Below are 20,235 nucleotides of genomic sequence, written 5' to 3'. Positions count from 1 at the left end.
TAATGATGTGCCGTTTGCTGTGATTAGCCCTTATTTATGCATTGAAACAACAGAATTCACGAATATCCTCTGTAGCGTGCACGCGAGGGGATTCAGATGTGATTTGTTGGTATCTCAAAATAATGAATTAGTATCTCGAAATAATGAGACAGCAATTTATGTAATGATGAGAAAAAAATACGTGCTGGATTTTTAAATTTTATTTTGGGTGGCGGCAATGGGCTTCCGTACTTAAGCCTGCAGAGAGAGTTGCACACAGTGGGAGAATGAAACTATAAACGTATAAAAACAAAGAACCATCTCACAGTTTGGTCCTGCTGCAGCCAGGAGGCGCTGTTTGTGATGCCGGGGAAGAAGAGTGGTACCTCAGCGGCGTGTGGGTTGCGTGAGGAGGTCCTGCTTCCCTGGTTTCACACAGACGTAAAAAAAAAACAATTGGGGTGCAGAATCTGTGGCATGAGCTCCTTTACTTAACCCTTTGAGCGCAGTGTGTGGAGGTGAGTGATCAAGACATGGAAAAAGAAAGGAAGAAAAAAGAAAGGTAGAATAGCTCTCTCTGCTCCCTCCTCCTCCTTTCTCTCCTTTCTTTCTCTCCTGTAATGATGGCTTGATCGCAAGAGCTGCAGTTATCATGGCCGGGTGGGGTTTCAGCTTGGTGTTTGTGTCTGTTCTCTCTCTCTCTCTCTCTCTCTCTCTCTCTCTCTCTCTCTCTCTCTCTCTCTCTCTCTCTCTCTCTCTCTGTGCATGCACTTTCTTTCACCCGTGCTCTGTCTTGCACACTCTCCTGCGTTCTCTCTTTCATTTGTATGCTCACAGCAGTGGCCCCTCTACTTGTTGGTGCAGGAGATTCAGCCCAGTGGTGCTTCAGCGTGATGATTCATTAAATGATCCCGGTGAATAGCTGATGCAAGCCTGCCATCATGCCTTTATGATTCCCACTACCGTCTGCATGCAGCGTCTTCTTCCATCTCATTTTGTGAGAGAGTGTGTGTGTGTGTGTGTGTGTGTGTGTGTGTGTGTGTGTGTGTGTGTGTGTGAGTTCCTCTCATCCACTGGTCCACATAGGTCTTCACATTTGCTACTTCTCAACTTTCAGATATGTCCTTGATGATCATGCAATGTTATGGCAGTAGATTGACAATCGAACTCTCCTCTTGTGTGTGTGGAGTGCCTCACTGACTGGCAGGACTAGTGCCAAAAAGCAGTGGCACTCCTCTCCAATCACTGGGTCTCTGATCTCCCCTGTCGTACGGCAGGCGCTCTCTGTGTCCAGCTGCTGGAGGAAGGGCGTCCTCACCCTCTCTGCTGCCTCTCGGCACACACAGTGCTGTCCCAGGCTGATACGACTGCACTGTCTGTGTCTCAGCCTGATTCCTGAAACCCCTTCGTTCAGCACACAGCAGCGCTGGTGCTGCCTGCTCCCTCCTGACCGCTCACACTGGTTGTAACCGGTTGCGACTGGTTGCGTATTTGATAGAGACTGCGTGGTTTCTCTTCTCTTTTTTTTTTCCATTCTTTTTCATGACAAAAGCTATTGAAGACTCTTACAGTAACATTTGAGAAATTAGCCTTTTTTATTTTAGTGAGGCAAGTGCTACAGTTGGTGCACAATTCCGTTGAGTGTTGTGAACATAGTAACAGCCCTTGAAGCCCTGGGCAGGTGAGATCACTTGTTCCTGTCCGAGACGTGCAGGTGGACAGACCAGACGGTGGCATACAGGAAACAGGATTATTTGACTCTGGAACAGTGTGTGTCTCTTTGCTAAATGCACGTGTGAGTAGGGTAGACGGTGCCACTCAGCTTCTGTGTGGCTGTGGAAGGGGTTCCACAAGTGGCACTGAGCTGTCCTCCATCTTTCTTCGCTTAATTAAAAGAATGCAGCCGGCGTGAGGAGGTTTTGCTGTCAGCATTGCCTACTTCTGCTTCAGCGGGAGAGAGAGGAAAAACGTACAACTCCCTCGAGAGTCTGTTTGTCAGACGAAGAGGGTGCATGCCAGTACGGTTGTAGATTTTGTTAGCAGGTTTGACTGCCTAACCCCCCCCCCCCCCCCCCCACCTGCATTTCCACTCTGTTTCTGTCCCTCCCCCCCGCCTTGACCTTCTTTTCCTCATCTTCATCTCCTGCTATGAGCCCCGCATGTGCAACAAAGGCAAGGTCTATGGGCCTCTCCGGTGTGTGGACTGGTTTATGGAAGTGTTCAGTGGCGGACTGGATATCAGCCTTCATCTGGAGCCTCCCCTATTCCTTTACTAGCAAAACGGCTAGGCTCAGCGATTTTATCTGCTCGCCTAGATTTTACCAGAATACAAAGTAGTTTTAAGGGAAAAAAACAATATGATCGGTCAGATAGTGAGTCATTCAGACGTTTGAGGGGTTGGGACATTGATTCATCAATCAAGATGAATAAGCAATTTGTTTATTTATCTTTTCCTTTAAGCATTATTAGTCGATTGTTAGTGCTATAGCGATCATTTTGAATGTGCTACTCTTTGTACAGAACGTGGAAAATAATTCATGTGTTTCTCTTTTGCAGGCTAGAGCAGCTGACTCATGTATGGCCAGGGACTCCTGAGTAGTAATCAGTGCTTTCATCACTGGTCAGGTGTTTGTGGGGAAACGTGGGGTCCGGTCTTTAAAAAGCTACCTTTTGGTTTTCTTGTGGTGGTTGTAAGGTTTCTGTTCGTCACGGGCCGATTCCGTTTTGGGCTATGGCAGGGTGCCCAGCGCTGCCCCTGGAGTCCCGCCGCCTGCAGAGTTCGGGTCCAGCACACATGGCTGGACCTCTGAGATGCTAGTGCAGGTCTTGGTTGCTTGGATCAGTCGGGCTGGCACACAACTCTGCATGGGGTGGTATATCTGGAAGGCTGGGACTGGGTACACCTGGGCCAAGGTGTTGGGGCATGTGTGTGTAATGAAGCTTCACGTTGTAAAACGTTCAGATCAAAGCCCTGGGCAGGATGGAGCGTCTTAAAACGCTTCCTGTTCATCCTGTCCCCTCCTCAATCACCTCCGTCCTGTCCCTTACTCCGCTCTCTCGGTAGACTCTCTGCAGTCTTTCTTGGCAGAGTGTGTGTGTGTGTGTGTGTGTGTGTGTGTGTGTGTGTGTGTGTGTGTGTGTGTGTGTGTGTGTGTGTGTGTGTGTGTGTGTGTGTGTGTGTGTGTGTGTGTGTGTGTGTGTGTGTGTGTGTGTGTTGCACGTTTATGGGATCCTTTCCTGTGGTTGCCATGGTTCTGGTAGTGTCTCTCTCTGTCCTGCCTTGCTGCTGTCTTTTGGGATTTGTTTGGGGTTTTTTTTTTTTTTTTTGGTATAGATAAAAAAATAAATAAACAATCATTTTCCCGCCAGCTGTCACTGGGCTGCCCTGAGCACGGTGAGAAGTGTCCTGCAGACCCGCTCTGCCAGCACTGAGCTGTTTTACATTGACATTCGTCAGACTTGCTGGCAGACCGTCTCTGCCTGTACTTCACTAACCCTTGATGATCCCAGACTCTTAACGCGAGTCCTTGGCCTCCTGGTGCGGCTCCTCTCCGTCCTGGTGCTGTTTTGACAGGGTTCTCCTCAGCACGAGAGTTTTGGACAGTTTTTATTTTTGTTTGTTTTATTTTTTAAATCTCTTCTTTTTAAATGGTTTCAGTTTTGCATTTTGACTTGTCTTCCATTGTGTGTATTTATTTTCCACAAAGTACTGGAGCCCTGTTTGAAATAAATGTCTGTAGACATCGTTCCTTGTGTCTGCACGTTCTTTGCGCCTCAGCGAGGCCGTCACCTGTCTGCTAAAGGCAGCAAAATGATCCATCTCTCACAGAGTGGCCTCCTTTAGCAGAGCCGTGACTGTTTGGGAATTCAGGCCGCGCTGATGCGTATTTTCTGCAGGTTGATGTTTGAGTGACAGTCCTCTTCAGAGTGTGATTTTCTGCCGGTGGAGTGCTTTGTCATGGTGTCGCGGGGTGAATTAGAGCGTTCCATATTGCGTACTGTATCTAACTTCACTCGAGACTCTCTCACACAGCCTGCGTGCCGCTCAGCTTGCGTTTAACAGCCCGTATAAGGGATGGAGGAGCGGACAGAATGATGGGAGTGTTTTATGTTCAGTCGTTGCTGTTTGAAGGTCATGGCGGGACTCGGGAAGGTAAGGTGGGTCACCCGGGCATGTTGCGTGATCACCAGAGGCTTCCATACATGTACCAAATTAAGCAAGCTGCACAAACAACCTTCTAACTGAATCATTTTTGTTGGGATGTTTCTAGAGTCGGGGACGGAATACGTAGCTGTTCTTTTAAAATTCGTTTTTAACTGGAACTGTTCTAAGTCTGTGACCTGCACTGCGGGGGGGTTAGATACTCTTCCGCAGTGCTGTTCTCATGGTGCTGTGTATGCTCTCAACCACTAAAGGAAGAACCCCCCCACCCCACACACACACACACACACATCCAAGCAACATGCTCCAGTCTTCTTTTAACTGTGGATGGCTGGACACACACACACGCAGATAGTAACGGAGATGGGGCTGTTATTACGGGCGGTCTCTAAATGCCAGGGTTCTGAGCCAGTGAGCCCCTCTGCTGTGCCATTAATATGACCGGACCCCTGCTTCCCTGGCCTGCCTGCTGGAGCTCACCGTGCTGCTTTTGAAGTCTTCACTGCAGATTGACCGTTGTTCTGCACTTAACTACTCATCAATGCGCCCCACACACACACACACACACACACATACACACACCAGCTCAATCACACCTGCTGTCTCTGCTATATACAGACATCGTGTCTAAAGAGTTTCTTAGAGTCTGTGTCCTGGTATATCGGGATGTGTATCTGGATGTCCTGTATGGAAAATGCTTGGCTTTGAGCTGGCACCTGTTTTAATCAGTACCCTCTCCAACCGCCAACAACAAAACCCTTTAGTGTCATGGTGCCCACCCCCCCACGTCCCCCCACAAAACACACACCGTTTTTCTGATGTTTATTGTGAGTGTTTATACAGTGTGAGACACTCATTTCAGAGCAGCAAAATGAGGTGTGTTAGAGACGGTAATAACCATCTGATCCCGATATGGAAACAAGCGTCTTCTCCGCCCTGCGAGGACCCTGCTGGGAATCCGACCTTTTGCTGGCTTGCATGCTGACAGACATGCTGCTACTTATGTTTGTTTTCCCTCCTGCACTGATTGCTCCCATCTTGTCTTTTGTCTGCATTCTTATTTTTCTTGATTTTTATTGTCGCAAGCGCACAGGGAAGGTAATGAATTATTTGCTATTGACAGGGACTGTTTTCCTATTATTTCCTTTAGACTCCAGAGTCTTCCAGTGTGCACTAAATCAGTCCTCAGTACAGTCTTACTCTGCACCTTAGTAAGGTCTTTGGTCTTTGAGAAGACTCCATCTTTATCCACCCCCACCCCTAAATCAGACAGTGGCCTCTCAGTGGTGTGTGTGTGTGTGTGTGTGTGGAGATACAGCCAAACAGTTTTCTGTATTAATAGGATTATATGAGAAGTGAGGTAGCCCTTTTAAACAGTGTGGTTTTGGGTAATTGGCCCTCTGTGGTATTGCATAGCTGAATGCTGCCGTGTGTATTTTACACGTTTGTTGCTTCGTTCCTCGGTGTTCCTCATTATCCAGCAGCACTTTGGTGGTCTGCCGCTGTTGTGGGAGGCTGCTGTGCTTGCAGCAGGAGAACTCTCGCTGTCGGACGTTCTTGGTCCGGTCCAGATGGCTTGCTTATCCACAAATCATCCTGATCCCAGACCTCTAATTAAACGTGTTGGTTACTCTGGAGTTGGTTTGCCTCCCCGCGAGTGTGAGAAGCCTCTCTCCAGAGCTGCGGCCCCAACCAAGCAGGAGAAGGCCACTTCAGCCAGAACGGGCGGACTCGGAAGTGCTCAGGCGGTGTTCAGTTCCAGCGAGGGGGACTCAATAAGTGTGTGTGTCCCATTGTGCAGGAAGGGGGCTTTTATTTGAGACAGATTGAGGGCAGGAAGGCAGGAGAGAGTGTGCTGGCAGACGGGTGTCATCTCTCCTCCTCTCAAACACTCCATCATACAGCCATCCTGTCAGGATTAGATGCTCTGTGTCCTCCTTTGCTAGGACATTCACACACACGACACTCATAGCCTTTGCAGAAGTCTTTCATATATGCGCAGTCATTCAGTGAGAACAGTCATTGCTGTACTTTCTCTGTCCTGCTTTGTGGCATCAGTCTCTAATAATAAATTATTCCCCAACCACCAAATTAAAACAATGCATTTGACAAACACAAGGACGTTTAGTGGAAAAGAGGTGGGCGTTTGTGTTGAGAGGATTGTGAAAACGCGAAGGCCTCTTGAATGAGTAGTGTTGCACGTTAGTAACGCAGTGCCCCCCCCCCCCCCCCCCCCCCCCCCCCCCATTTCTTTCATGGTACATTCCATCTTCCTGGAAATTGGCAGGTATGCAGTGCTACTTTTGTCACTTTATTAACAATGCATAAAGCAGGAAAGCTAACACCTCCACTGAGAGATGCTTCCATACTTCACGCTCGACCCCCTTTTTGTTTCTAAAGCCGCCCCAACCTCAAAGCCCAATATAGACTCATGCTCCTGGATTATTGACATCCTCCATTGAATTATTTTGGACAGCTGTCTCTGTCGACCAGTCGTGTATTAGATGGGTATTGAGCTGCTGTCCAGTGCTCTTGATTCTGCTCTGCTAAACGATGGCGCTTGCCCTTGTTCGTCTTTGCTGATTAGCTCGTCAGACTCCGTCCTGGTCCTTCGGCTCTGCTGTTTTGGCACTAGAGTAGCCAAGGGACGTGGGACTTCTGCGCCTTCCCAGCTCAAAGCCTCCAGAACAGCCAGCCGTTCAGCCAATCGGAGCGCTGGCTGAAGGCTGTGAGCCTCGCACCACACCCGATTCGCTCACTAATAACTTTAGAGCGAATGCTTTTGTGTGACTCGGGCAAGCAGTGTTGTGGTGGTGATGGCGTAGATTATCTTTTTATGACCATAAGTTGTTTCTCTGGTAATTGCATGTATGTTATCGTTCTGTGCAGTTTGTCCAGAAATCAAATACAGTGAGATTCTCAAGTTACAAATGTTGATCTAGACATATCTTGAGGCATGTTTTACCACAGTAAAGCAGCTCACTTTCAAAGTTAATTTAGTTTAGTAATTAATGAGTCATTGATTTAGTTGTCAGTGAGATTCCAGCACTATATCTGCATGCATGTTGGTCTTGACTCTGCCTGCATGAATCTACTAACCTTAATTGGTTCCAACCTGCACAGTTGAATCATCCACAAACCCTTGACTGGCAGCAAAATAAACCCGGTTTTCTGTTTCCCAGCACAACGTAATTGTTTTGCTGAGGTTTGTGTGGGTTCGTCCACTCCTGCAGAGCAGGCTGCCTGACCTGGCGTCTTAATCTCAGCCTCACTCACTAGTTGAAGTGTTACGATGTTGAAGGAGCTTCCAGAATGGGGAAAGAAACTGCAAATGTGTGATTTCAATAAACAGTAAAATGTTCAGAAAAGGTCAGAGGGATCCGTCCATCTGAAATGGTGAGATGTGTGAATTAGTGTTGTGTGAGCGTGTGTGTGTTGGGAAGAGTTATCTGACTTGTTGTCAGAGTTGTCCTACTCTGGTCTGGTCCTGGACCTGTGTGTGTGTGTGTGTGTGTGTGTGTGTGTGTGTGTGTGTGTTACCTGAGGCTGTACAGTACAATGGATGAACCACTGACACCGTGTCTCTAATCTGTTCAGTTATGGACATAAGAGCCTGGTCCTTCTGCCCGGTCACCACCCTCCACAAACAGCCACATGTACCCAGTCGATTTTGTGTGTGTGTGTGTGTGTGTGTGTGTGTGTGTGTGTGTGTGTGTGTGATCTGTGTATGTTGCATGCAAAATTGGAACATCTCCACTGATGCAAATCTACATTTGAGTCATTGCGCTCCCCCACCCCCTGGTCCCCTGTAACTGCCCTCTGGGGGATCTCCACGCATGCGTTCTTGCACAAACCACATGCAGGGTCAAGGGTCAAACCTCATGAGGGTCAAGGAGAGTCTTTACATGATGGAAATTGAGAGGGTTAGGCAGATAATTAGGAGTGTAAAGGATGGCTTGTGTGTCCTTGAATTTTTTTTCTTCCATTTCTCAGGAAGAGAGAGAGAGAGAGAGAGAAAGAGAGAGAGAAAGGGGGGGGTAGGGAGGGGGTGGGAGTGTAGATGGTGGTGTGTGTGTGTGTGTGTGAGCGAGAGAGAGAGAGAGCGTGTATGCATGCTGTGCTTTGCTGCGTTTTGCTGCAGGCACACACACACTCTCCCTGTCTCACACACACACACACATTCAATTCTGCTAGTCGCAGCTTGGTGGTTCCGACGAGATCGCACACTAGCGCACACACGCACGCACGCACGGCACCATGGATTCTCACCTTGGGCAGTGCCGCGGACCAGCTGCATGTGTCTGAAGCACACACATACACACGGGCGCGCGGGCAAACGCACGTGTGTGTACGTCCACATGGATAGCAGCATCGCCTCTGAAATGGTGGGGGAGTGAGGGATGGACCATGTTGCCAGGTTAGTGTGACTCCTTACTCATCACTGTGTGGGCTGCCGAAGGAAAGAGAGTAGATGATCCGGACTGTGTGTGTGTGTGTGTGTGTGTGTGTGTGTGTGGGGAGGGGGGAGTGTGTGAGTGCATGAGAGCTGTGTGAGACACAGAGAAGGATATTTTATGTTCACCTGAGGTAATTATGGTTTTAGTCAGAACAGAATAACATGGGCACAAGGTTCTCTTACTCAGTTATTGAACCTGAATCTGAGCGCACCGCAAACATTAATGTGTCAAACACTTCCAAAAATAAAAAAGTGTCTCTGCAGTTTAATTATTCAAAATTCTGTCTGTCTTTCTCTTGGTCTACCTTCCTTTCCCCTGTTCCTGCCTTTCTGGGTCTCCTGTCTCTCTCCTTGGTGTCTGTGTCCTGTTGCACAGGCAGACAGTCAGAGTAACCTGGGACTGTTTGTGCAGCACACACCACTGTTAGATAGACACACACACACACACACTCTGCTATCAGCTCTCTGCCAGGGGTCACCTCTCGTTCTCTCTCTCTCTCTCATTCAGTGTATTGTATTAAATCTCAGTGTAGTGCACGTTTAGCTCTTGTGCTGTGTATCTAGATGTGTTGGTGGCTGGATTAAGATGCTGAAGCCTCTCTACACACTTCTCCTTCTGGTCCGCCTGCCCAATGTTCCCTCGTTTGAGGTGCAGTCAGATGTGAATTCGGGAAATTACAGGTGTGTGTGTGTGTGTGTGTGTGTGTGTGTGTGTGTGTGTGTGTGTGTGTGTTGGTATAACTCTGCAACCCAGTGGTTCCCCACTTTTCTTCCATGACTTTCCCACATCATTACTCATCCAGTTCGGTGCTCAGACTACTAGACACCCCCCCCCCCCCCCCCCCCCCCCCAATAGGCTGCACGCTGTTCAACCAAAACCACTTGCAGTAATCTGCCTGCATCTGATTTCTTTGTTTGCTGGGGGGGGGGGGGGGGCAGGATGGTGGACCTGCTGACTGTAGTATCTATAGTACATAGGCTACTATAGACCAATATAGATTACTATCTATAGTATAGGTACACAGCTTATTTTCACAAAACTACTATTGTAGTTGACAGTAACTGGTTTGAGAAAAGAGCAACAGTGGTGTGTGTGTGTGTGTGTTTGCAGCTATACTGCAGTCAGAATGCAGAGGTTTCAACTACATCAGGATTCCTAGTGTAATGCACTGTCAGATCCACCACTTGCTTTAGCTGCAACCCCTCCCCCTCCCCTCCAGGGCTCAAGACCCAAAACACAATTTAAACTGAACCGTTCGTGTAATTATTAATCCCCTCCTCATCTGGTGGTCATAATTCAGCATATACTGTACACATGATCCGCAGAATGGGGAATAAGTAATGGTACGCATTAAGGTGGCTCTTTGAGAGAGAGAGAGAGAGAGAGAGAGAGAGAGAGACAGAGACACTTCACATCTGGACAGTCCAGTCTGATGAGCTCTTCCTGGAGCTCTCCACCTTAAAACCCACTTAAGAGGTCATCGCTCTCTCTGATGACACACTTGGCAAGAACATGACACAAAGTTGGTTTGTGTGATCTGCACTGGTTTCCTAGGCCTGTGTGTGGTTGCCCCTCTGGCCCCTGTGGGGTTGTCTCCTCAGCCTTCACATGTTTCTATGTCCTAGGACCTCTGGTGGTATATTGATGGAATATGATATATTCAGCACTGCATATTCTCTATAGTATTGTGAACATGCCATAAAAGAGTCACTCTTTTGAGAGACACCAGTCACTCTTTTGACTGGTGTCTTTTCAGAGTATTCCCAGTATTCCCAGTCATTTTGGAGTATTCCCAGTCTCCCTTGGATGCTTCCCCGGGTGGGTTTCCACAGTCCTGTTCTCAGGTATTGCTACAGTGTGCACGCTAAAGGCCTCACACTCAACCTCTACCTCCACCTGTTCTTCAATTCAGAATCATTTGTTTCAGTTCAGGTTTGCTGTACATGTATATGTTGTTCAGGAAGTGCTGGCTATTACCTGTAGTGTTTACAGAGTATTGACGGGGGGACAGTGATTGACACCAGAAAATATAAGAGATGTACATGTAGCTGCAGTATTTCAGATGTCTGACATTCTCGGTCTTCTCTCCGTTGGAGACCTGTAGTCTCTGTGTTCTGACTAATCAAATGTGACAAGGTCCAAAAAGGTGTGCGTGTGTGTGTGTGTGTGTGTGTGTGTGTGTGTGTGTGTGTGTGTGTGTGTGTGTGTGTGTGTGTGCGCGCTCCGTACATTCGGATGCACTCGACATAATGGAGGTGAAGAAGCACCCTTCCCTAATGATGGTGAATTGCTGCCTATTGGCTTGATCTCTTCACTCTCACACTTTTTTTCTTTTCTTTTTTCCTTTGGCACTATGCGTGTGCCATGTGGTGTGGGTGCGTGTGCCACGTGGTGTGGGTGCGTGTGCCACGTGGTGTGCGTGTCTGTCCGCAGCCTCGCACGCGACCCCATCCTGTTCCTGCCACGCGTGGCACCGGGACCCCATCACAATCATTGCAATTGCCTGAGCACAATTCAATCTGAGGGGCAAATATTGAGTTACGTGAGCTGCACCTGCGCGTCCCTCTTGATTATGGCCTGCTCCATCCCACAGATTGGATTACACACGCACACACACACACACACACACCCCTACCTGCCTCATCAGAATCACACACCATCTGTAGCTGTGTTCGGGGTTTTCTTGTTTCAGATCCAGGCGGTGTTCTTTTTGCCGTGATTCTCGGGTCTTAAACGTGCGTTCAGCACCGTGGCGGATACCCTTGGCTTTCTGTGTCCTCTGTATTTAGGTCGTGGTGGCCTTGTCATTCTTCTCTCTCTGAGGCTGTTCGGTGCTCCACACTGAGCTGTGTAGCTGTGGTTGTAGCTGTGCTACTGTGACTTACCTACGCAGGCGTCTGCTTTCTTTCTGCATCGTTGTAATTGGGGTAAATATCAAGACTGGCCCAGAAACTGCACTAAGAAATGTGAATGCTTTTTTAAAATATGGCCTAGAATGATTTTGTTTGTAATATATTTAGCATAATAAAATTGATAGATGCGTGGAGCTATTCAACATTTACAGTATATACAGAAGTCTTTTTAGGCTGTTTAAAAAAAAAAAACAAGCTGCAGTGAGATTTCCTAAATGTCCCGAAGCTTAACGTGAACACTCCTCATTCCCAGATGTCTTCATACTTTTGACAGTTTTGAGGGTCATCGACTTTAAAGAGGCGTGGTGTTTTGTTTAGTCTGTGAAGTACACTGTGTTTAGGTGTTGTAAGGCTGTGTGCTTCAAAGTTGTGTTGGATACTTGTTCCTCTCGGAGAACTTCCACGTTGAGTTTGGACTGGGCTCTGTTTACGGGACCTCTGAGGTTCTACACACACATGAAGGAAAGAGGAAGCAGATGCCATCTTCTCAATGCTTCCTTTGAGTTCCCAGGAGATAATGAGCGCTTTGAATTTAAAATCATGGTCCCTCTTCTCCACATTCCTGCAGACTCGTGCCCTGTCCAGATGATGGTAGCACCTGGCACTCTGCATGTTGGGTGTTAATGAATGCACCACAAAGGCTTGTTAATTGGCAAGAAGTGGTGTGTGTGTGTGTGTGTGTGTGTGTGTGTGTGTGTGTGTGTGTGTGTGTGTGTGTGTGTTAGCTCATGGTATTTTCCACTATCAAACTGTTGAGACACTTTTCTGCAATGAGGGTTGGGTGTCTAAAAATAAGTGGACGAATAAATAGGTATGTCTGTGTGTGTGCTTGCGTAGACCTTTTGTGTTTGACACTGAGAGCAAAAGAAATGAACAGGCTAAATTAATGGACTTATCAGACTGTGACGAAGCTGAAGCATATCGTATGTGTGTGTATGTGTTTGTGTGTGTGTGGGGGTCCAAGCTCTGTTCCCCCTTTATGCTTAAATATAGACTCTTATCTCCCCTGCGTTCATCCTGCTGAATAATAGATCAGGCTCTGTGTGTCTTCCTGGTGGTCTCAAGTCCACGTCTTCCCTCCATGATTCATTTGTCTTCTGCTTGGACACACCTTCCCCCTCAGCCCGTGAAAGGCTTCACCATCACCTGATGGGCTGGAGGATGACTGCGCCACAGAAATGCTAAGGTGTGAGAAACACCAACATTTCACCGGCTGATTAAGAAGAATAAGCCCTTCTGCAGGAGTGAGTGTGGCGACTGTTGGGTTATTTACAGCCTTCAGCTGAAAGCAGCCCTGACCGTGAGGTCCCGCAGGGAGAGAGGGGCAGGACGTCGGCCCCCGCGGCCCAAACGCAGCCTCTTCCCCTGGGCCAGTCAGCACGGCAGGGGCACGTTGTGGGTGTTCAGCGTGCTACTGGATTTTCCTATTTCCTCTTGTGTCAGTGTGTTTTAGTAAGTGTTTTAGGTTTATTAGATTGTGTACATGATTGAGTGTGAGTGTGTGTGCGCGTGTGGCTGTGCTAGTATGGATCTCTCAGTTTGTCCAAATCCCCATTCAGTTTAGTCTGCTCTAATCTCCCTACTTACTTCTAGGCTTTGCAGTGTTTGTTCTGTGTGTGTGTGTGTGTGTGTGTGTGTGTGTGTGTGGTTGACTCTGTCCCCTATGTTGCTTCCAATCCACTGTGCCTACTGAACACTATGCCTGTTCTCTCTGTAAACACACTACATCATGTCATCCATCCCTGTCAGCTACAGTTTAGACTCTTATCCATACATCGTAACCCCCCCTCCATAAGCCCCTCCCCTCCCATATTTATAATGAGGTTCACCGTCCCTCTCTCATCTGCATGAGGGAGAGGGAGAAAGACAGATGAGTGTGTCGTGTGTCTTTAGCTCATGTCCCAGTAATGTGAATGCGTCTGCAATGTTGACAGCCACTTTGCATGTAAATTCTCAGACTCGATCCGTTTCTGGGCCATCTGCAGTTAGCACTGTGGTGTTTGAAGGGTGTGGCTGCACTCGGATCAGGATTAAAACTTAATATGAATGTAAATATTGTCATGTTCATGAAACAAACAAACGTATAGATGGCCAGAAAGAGAAAAACGGAGAGACCCGAAGACACAGAGGCCAGCGCACGGACTTGGGATGTGGCATCTGTGTGGATCCAGCCCCAGGCACCTAGGACAGGATCATGGGAACGCATCGTTTCACAGGCAGTAGGCGTGAAAAGAGGGCAGACGTGTGTGTGTGTGTGTGTGTGTGCGTGCGTGCGTGCGTGTGCGTGCACGCAGCCTCTGATCCGCTGCCATGGAGTTGTGTTCTGACACTTTGGGATGAAGTGTTCACACACATGAGGAGTTCAGCAGGTCGCCTTTGGTTAACCTCATTCCTCCCACCTGAAGAAGAAGATGGATTTTGTACCAATGTTTCTGAGGATATTACAGTGCTCAGGAGATGCTAGACTTCATTTTCTTCATCCATCTCTCTCTCTCTTTCGCACACTCACCTAACATTACATGAGGACAGAGAAAGTGAAGGAGAGGATGTTGGAGTTCACTGTACACCGTGTCATGTTGAGGGGGTAGCGTTCCTAGGTGCATTATCAGAAATATCTTGAATTATCCACTTTTTTTGTGTCAAGCATCCACAATCTCCCTCACCATGTGATTTAAAAACTAAAACCCTGCCATGTTTTCATTATTAGTTTTTCCTAGTTACAGCCCCATTGAAGGAGCTTGCTCATTTTCTTCATGGTCACCCAACATATCGCAAAGGCAGCGCAGCAAAAATGCCGTGGCAGCCCAGGGGAGCGATGGAGAAAATGCCCCCCCTTAAGATAAAGAATACATAATCTTCCAAAACAAACACACGTGCATATTCTGACCACAAGCCACATTTTGACGGGGGCCAGCGTGTTTCAGTCCTCTGCTCTCGTAGAGCCCCTCCCCCACCCTCCCTCTTCCTGACGGGCGTGTCTTCATCATCAAACGGCAACCTCGTCCTGATCACTGCCACTTGCTCTCTGCAGCATTACCGCTGCTCGGCGCTTTTGTGTAGAAGCGAGCGCCCGGCGCTGATCGGAGACCCTGGTCCCACTTTGCCATCATCAGTGCACCTTTGCAGGTGTGGTTGGGATTATAATGCGGGTTTCGTAGCCAGATGCTCGATACTTTTCTGATGTGAAGGTTGATTGAAGAATAATGGGGCGTTTATCACAGTCATGGCGCACGGGCACTGGGTGTGGTGTGATGAAGGGGAATGGGTTCATTGGACAGGGTGCAGTCACTGTAGGAACTGCTCTCAGATCAGCTCTCAGATCAGCTCTCAGACCATTTTTCTTTCATCTTCTGATCGCTAGCCGTCTTGTGACATTTGACAACACCCATGTTCTTTTAAAATGACCTCTCGATGTATGGCGTATTGATCTTCCATACATGGTTGACACCAATCACACAGCACTGGATTCTCCCTCCTCGCCAGTGGCCTTAATGGGAAAACATTGATCTTTCCTTCATTAAAGTTCTCTGGTGTCCAGTTCTAAATGATCTAAAAGAATGATCAGTCCTGAGATGTTCTTTAACTCACGCCAGCTCGCCAGGGTTGGACCAACACAACATGTATTCAGTCTATCGATTGTGTCCAACTCTAATCTAATAAGGAACTTCAGAGAATCCGCCAGCGCTGGTGCGTCGGACTGAATTGACGAGTTGAAAGGAACCCAGCGAGAGCCGTCGTGTTCTGATGGACTTTATTACTCTCCTCTCTCTTTACCACCAGCTAAAAAAAACAGTCGTAAACTGTCATGGAATCCTCTTTAACCACTGAACCAAGAGGATGTTCATATGAGGGCGAAGCTGTGCTGGGGTCAAAGCAGTGACCTTAGACGTCCGGACTGTGTTCTGTCGTCCTGATGTTCTTCTTTAGGCTTGGAGGCTGGGAGCAGCTCGGCTTAAGTATCGTCATTTGAATTCCTTGGGAATGTTCGTTGGTAATCAACGTCCTTATACATGTGTGGTTCATTGATAAACATTTATTCACTCACTTATGTATCCCGTAAGCAGTGGATCCTTTGAAGCCGCAATGACACAGTGCGTGAATAACCCAAAGCTCATAAAACCATCTAAGCACTGTTTAATGGGCTGTGCTGGTTATCAGACAGATGCAGAACCTGTTCACTTTGCCCTGTATGCTCGCTCTCTCTACCTCTCTCTTTCTCCCTCCCTCCCTCTCTCTCTCTCTCTCTCTCTCTCTCCTCTCTCTCCTCTCTCTCTCTCTCTCTCTCTCTCTCTCTCTCTCTCTCTCTCTCCCCCTCCCCCTCCTGTAGTCCCTGTAGTTTTATGTGGCTCTTGAGGCTTTTAATTACTCCACTCACATGGCGACGATGGTAAAGAGCTCCCCTGCAGTAAAAGGAAATTGAAAATGAAAACAGCAATGAGCTGTCATGGAGAGAAAGGTCACGACTAGCCCTTCCACCACCTAAACACAACTCACACTCTCACACACACACACACACACACACACACACACACACACACACACACACACACACACACACACACACACACACACACACACACACACACACAGCCTAGCCTGATGGCTGCAGCTTCAATCAAAAATGCAGCCGAAACCCCTACACAAAACATAGCTGCCAAGCGTCAGGAGGGAATATTGGTTTTTATATTGGCACGAGTTTTCTGTGTGTGTCTGTCATTGATGTGAAGAGTGTGTGAATAAAAGATCCCAGATTCAGAAGTATTGAATTGCTTACTATTGTACATTCTGTTAAAGTCCCCATTTTCCAGTGAAGTGGTTTAACCCTCAGATTTGGGATAATGGTCTGAAAAGGCAGGTGAAGGCATGCCTTCATACCACTTGCACGCTGAAGTTCGGAAGTTGTATCGAATGTCTTTGAACGAATTTATTGTTGTTCAAATGTGTGTATTTGACATACCAAACACGTGACCGCAGCACATATTCTCCCCTTCTTTAACGTCAAGTGCTGCTCCTGTTTGGAGTTGGGGATGGTCTGGATGAGTGGGAGTGGTTTTCCCCTCATGCCTGCAGGTTTATTGGGACGTGGTACCTGTGAATAAGTGTCTGGGTGTGTGTGGATAAGGGTGCGTTTGTTCCTTCTGTTGATGTCAATAAATGAATGGCAGAATGAAATTCTGCCTTTAATCTCAGTAGTAAAAGTAATGAATATTGTCGTTGTTGTTTACACCGAGGTGAATATAACCAGTACGTTTCATTTCAGTCTTTCTGAAATCCAAAGACTTTGGCTTGCGTGCATCTCCTTATGTGTGTGTGTGTGTGTGTGTGTGTGTGTGTGTGTGTGTGTGTGTGTGTAGAAGGGATCAGGGAGAAGTATGGCGAGCTGCTGGGGGAGCTCCTGCTGGTGGAGTTGGAGAAGGACGGTCAGGGTCTGGGCCTCAGCCTGGCCGGGAACAAGGACCGCTCCTGTGTCAGCATCTTCGTGGTGGGCATCACCCCAGGAGGACCAGCCAGCCGCGATGGACGCATCCGCATCGGAGACGAGTTACTGGAGGTAACACACACACACACACAATCGTACCTGTCTGTCCAGGTTTCGTGTATGCTTGGTGCTTACTCTCTCTATGAACCTGAGAACATTCTCAGAGCACTGATATAACCGCTTTTGCTGCCATCAGAGTGTGTGAGGGATCCTCTCAAGAGTCATCAGAGCGCAGATGACTGATTCTCTTGCACGCTCTCTCTCTCTCTCTCTCGCCCTCTCTCTCTGGGTAATGGTCTTTTTCATGTTGAGCCTGTTCTCATCCAGAAGGAAAATGAGAGGTTTCCATCACTGTCAGTTTCAGTCAGTTCTGCCGCTCCTTCAGGCTCACCCCCCCCCCAATCACCTTGAACGTGTGACAGGACAGGACACACTCCATTTTAACCAGAGTATCAGTATCGGAAGCCACTCTGTGTAAAGAGGTCAGCCGGGCCTTGGGGAATCACTCTGGCATTTAAACGTTCGAGTCCATGAGCTGCTACTTCAGCTCTGGACCTTCTGATTCCAGCCTACAAACTTAACTGTTTGAATGTCTGAAAGCTTTAATTTCAAATGATGCGGTGAGTCAAAGAGCCACTCCTTCATCTGCTCCATACATTCCTGCTCTCCTCTACACCATCTGTTTCTCCACCCAGTGCTATTGGACATTAGTTTCCCCCAGATCATCCTCCCTCCATCATCCACCCTCCCTCCATCCATCCCTCTCCTCTACCAGACCAGGTCCATCCATTACATAAGTGGAACTGCAAGCATGAAAATTTCATTTGAGCACTGCAGCTTGTGCTCTCTGGGCACGGTAGTCATTTCTGTATTCAGCAGCGCACTCAAACACCAACACACACTTCCACAAGCAACCTTGTTTTACTATCCATCTAGGGATCTTCCCTTGACATAATAATTAGCTACAGTAATCATTATTACACCCATCCCTGAACAGTAACCAAAAGTAAATCTTTTCATTTTTCAAATGAAAGTTCCAATTTTAATTAAAAAGGGGGGGAAAAAAGAAGAAAAAAAAGTTTATATCGACTTGTGGATACAAGGTAAGATGAGTTAGATGACCCAGTCCTTGTGGGGACATTTCATCTGCACTGCCCATCTGCACTATATATATATATCTATCCATACACACACATGACATCCTCATCGCTGGAGAGCTGTTTCATCTGCTACTGTCATAAAACTGCACATTCTCACCCTGAAATGGCTCCGTTTATGTTGTTGCGGGGGGAGGGGGGGGGGGGGGGGGTGTTCTTTTCATTTTTAAAAACTTATTTATTTCTTTAACACATCTTTATGATCAACAGAAAATTATGTATTGATTTAGCAGTTTGGTTGATGTAGCGAAAAGCGATCCGCATGTTCTATTACACCTACACGTGACCCTACACGTGACCCTGCGTTAGTGATGGCTGTCGGACGCTCCGTCACAGATGAATGGAGATGTAATTACTGCACACGCTCTAAGCCAAAATGCTTTTCATTAGACAGCGACACATTGCCATGTCCCTGTGCCATAAAAGAGTGTTACTGAGGCTTTTCCCTGCCAGACCACCTAGCAGGCCAACGTAGAGCAGATGCCTTCACTGACGCACTGTGTCCCACTGTTGGAAGGCACGTGCGCTTGAAGTCTGTGGTGGTCCGGTCAGCAAGCAGGGGGCGCTGTCCGGGACATTTGCCTTCGTAACGGCTCCGTGTGGTGCAGTAGAAGCTGACATGAGATTAGCTGAAGTGTCTCCTTGTTTGAAATATTGCTGTTTGTTTTGTTAGAGACGTACATTTCTTGTTCCTTAAGAAACAAAAAGCCTTTCTTTTAAATATAAAAATGAAATCTTTGGGACTGCCTGAGGTTCATGGCATGTGAAGAGCTCGATGTGTTTGTGTGAGTGCCGTTATAAACACAGGGTTAGGACTGGTCCTCAACACAACCTTCATTCGTGTGTTAAGGTAAACAGAAGAGCTTCTCTCAGCTCTAATAACGCTGCCTGTCCCTGTCTGGCCTTCAGATCAACAACCTGGTGCTTTATGGCAGGAGCCACCAGAATGCCTCCGCCATTATAAAGAGTGCGGCAGCCAAGGTGAAGCTGGTGCTGCTCAGGTGAGAGAGTGACACACACACACACACACACACACATACACAATATCTTACTACAGAGTTACCGTCTTTTGTCTAATTATAATGACACTATAGCTAAAAAAAAGTATAGGCCTACATCTAACCCTTATCTTAATCTCAGTCTAATCTGACCATCTATCAGAATTGATTTTCAAATCTAGCAAGTTAGAGATGCATCAAGGATTTTTTTTAAAGCTTTTTAAAAAATTGTATTTCATTTCAGTCAGAGCATCGTCAGGCATCTTTAATTTATTATCAGCCTGCTGTTATGTGTATCTTCATTGTGGACAAATACATCAGTTCCTGCCAATTCAATCCCATCTATCCACTGCAAATGAAATCAGATCGCTCGCCATGGAACGTGAGAAAAGAACAACTGTTCATTTCCATACCAAAGAATACTGTTTACACTAAAACATATATTTAAAGGTTCCAGAGCTTTGTAGTAGATCCTAGATAAAGGTGAGGTAGGGGATGAAAGCAAGTTTAATGTAGCAGTCGGGTGGCGGGATGGTGGTGGTGGTACTGTTGGGGGTTCAGGAGCTGTAGCTGATAGATTGTTAAAATGAATAATTACATTAGTGCATACAATATGACTGTTGCTCTTTGTGAAAGATAAATAGTTTTATTCTCTAAGCGAGGAGCTCGTATTGTGATCATTCTTCCAGCAGGTAGCGTTGCTTACAGAACACCAGCATGTGGTAATTGGGAAGTATACATAACAAATGATGGCCTATAAAGGCTACTGAAGCCATGCATAAATCCCCTTCAAATGAAATGTAGTGCCTGGGTTGCCAGTAAAACCCATTATGGTCCGTTAGCAAGTTGTGAATAATAAATATTTTAAGTGTTTAACCCTCTCAAAACCATGTTTACTTTCACATTTACCACTTAAGGTGATTAATGCTAAACATCTCATTTTTGTGTACTTCTCACATTTTATTCTCACATCTATATATCTACATCAGAGGGGGTATTCCACCACTTTAACCCATGGCTTGAGAGAGGGAGAGACGAGAGGGGGGGTGTTTAAAGTTTGTCTCGGTCCTACCATACAGTGTCGACATGAA

At 47.1% G+C, this 20,235-nt stretch overlaps 1 protein-coding gene across 1 annotated transcript in view; it reads left to right on the top strand.

Annotated features, from left to right (window-relative positions):
• The window catches only part of patj (PATJ crumbs cell polarity complex component), a 76,058-nt gene that overhangs the window by 36,242 nt on the left and 19,581 nt on the right, over positions 1 to 20,235 (top strand). The window contains 2 exon segments of the mRNA XM_077024805.1: positions 16,865 to 17,061; positions 19,056 to 19,147. Of these exon segments, the coding sequence (XP_076880920.1) occupies positions 16,865 to 17,061; positions 19,056 to 19,147 (289 nt within the window).

Source organism: Brachyhypopomus gauderio, chromosome 12, assembly GCF_052324685.1.
Source record: "Brachyhypopomus gauderio isolate BG-103 chromosome 12, BGAUD_0.2, whole genome shotgun sequence".
NCBI classification, from domain to species: domain Eukaryota; kingdom Metazoa; phylum Chordata; class Actinopteri; order Gymnotiformes; family Hypopomidae; genus Brachyhypopomus; species Brachyhypopomus gauderio.
The sequence above is the reverse complement of the archived record's forward strand: the minus strand, read 5'-3'. Positions and strand labels throughout refer to the sequence as shown.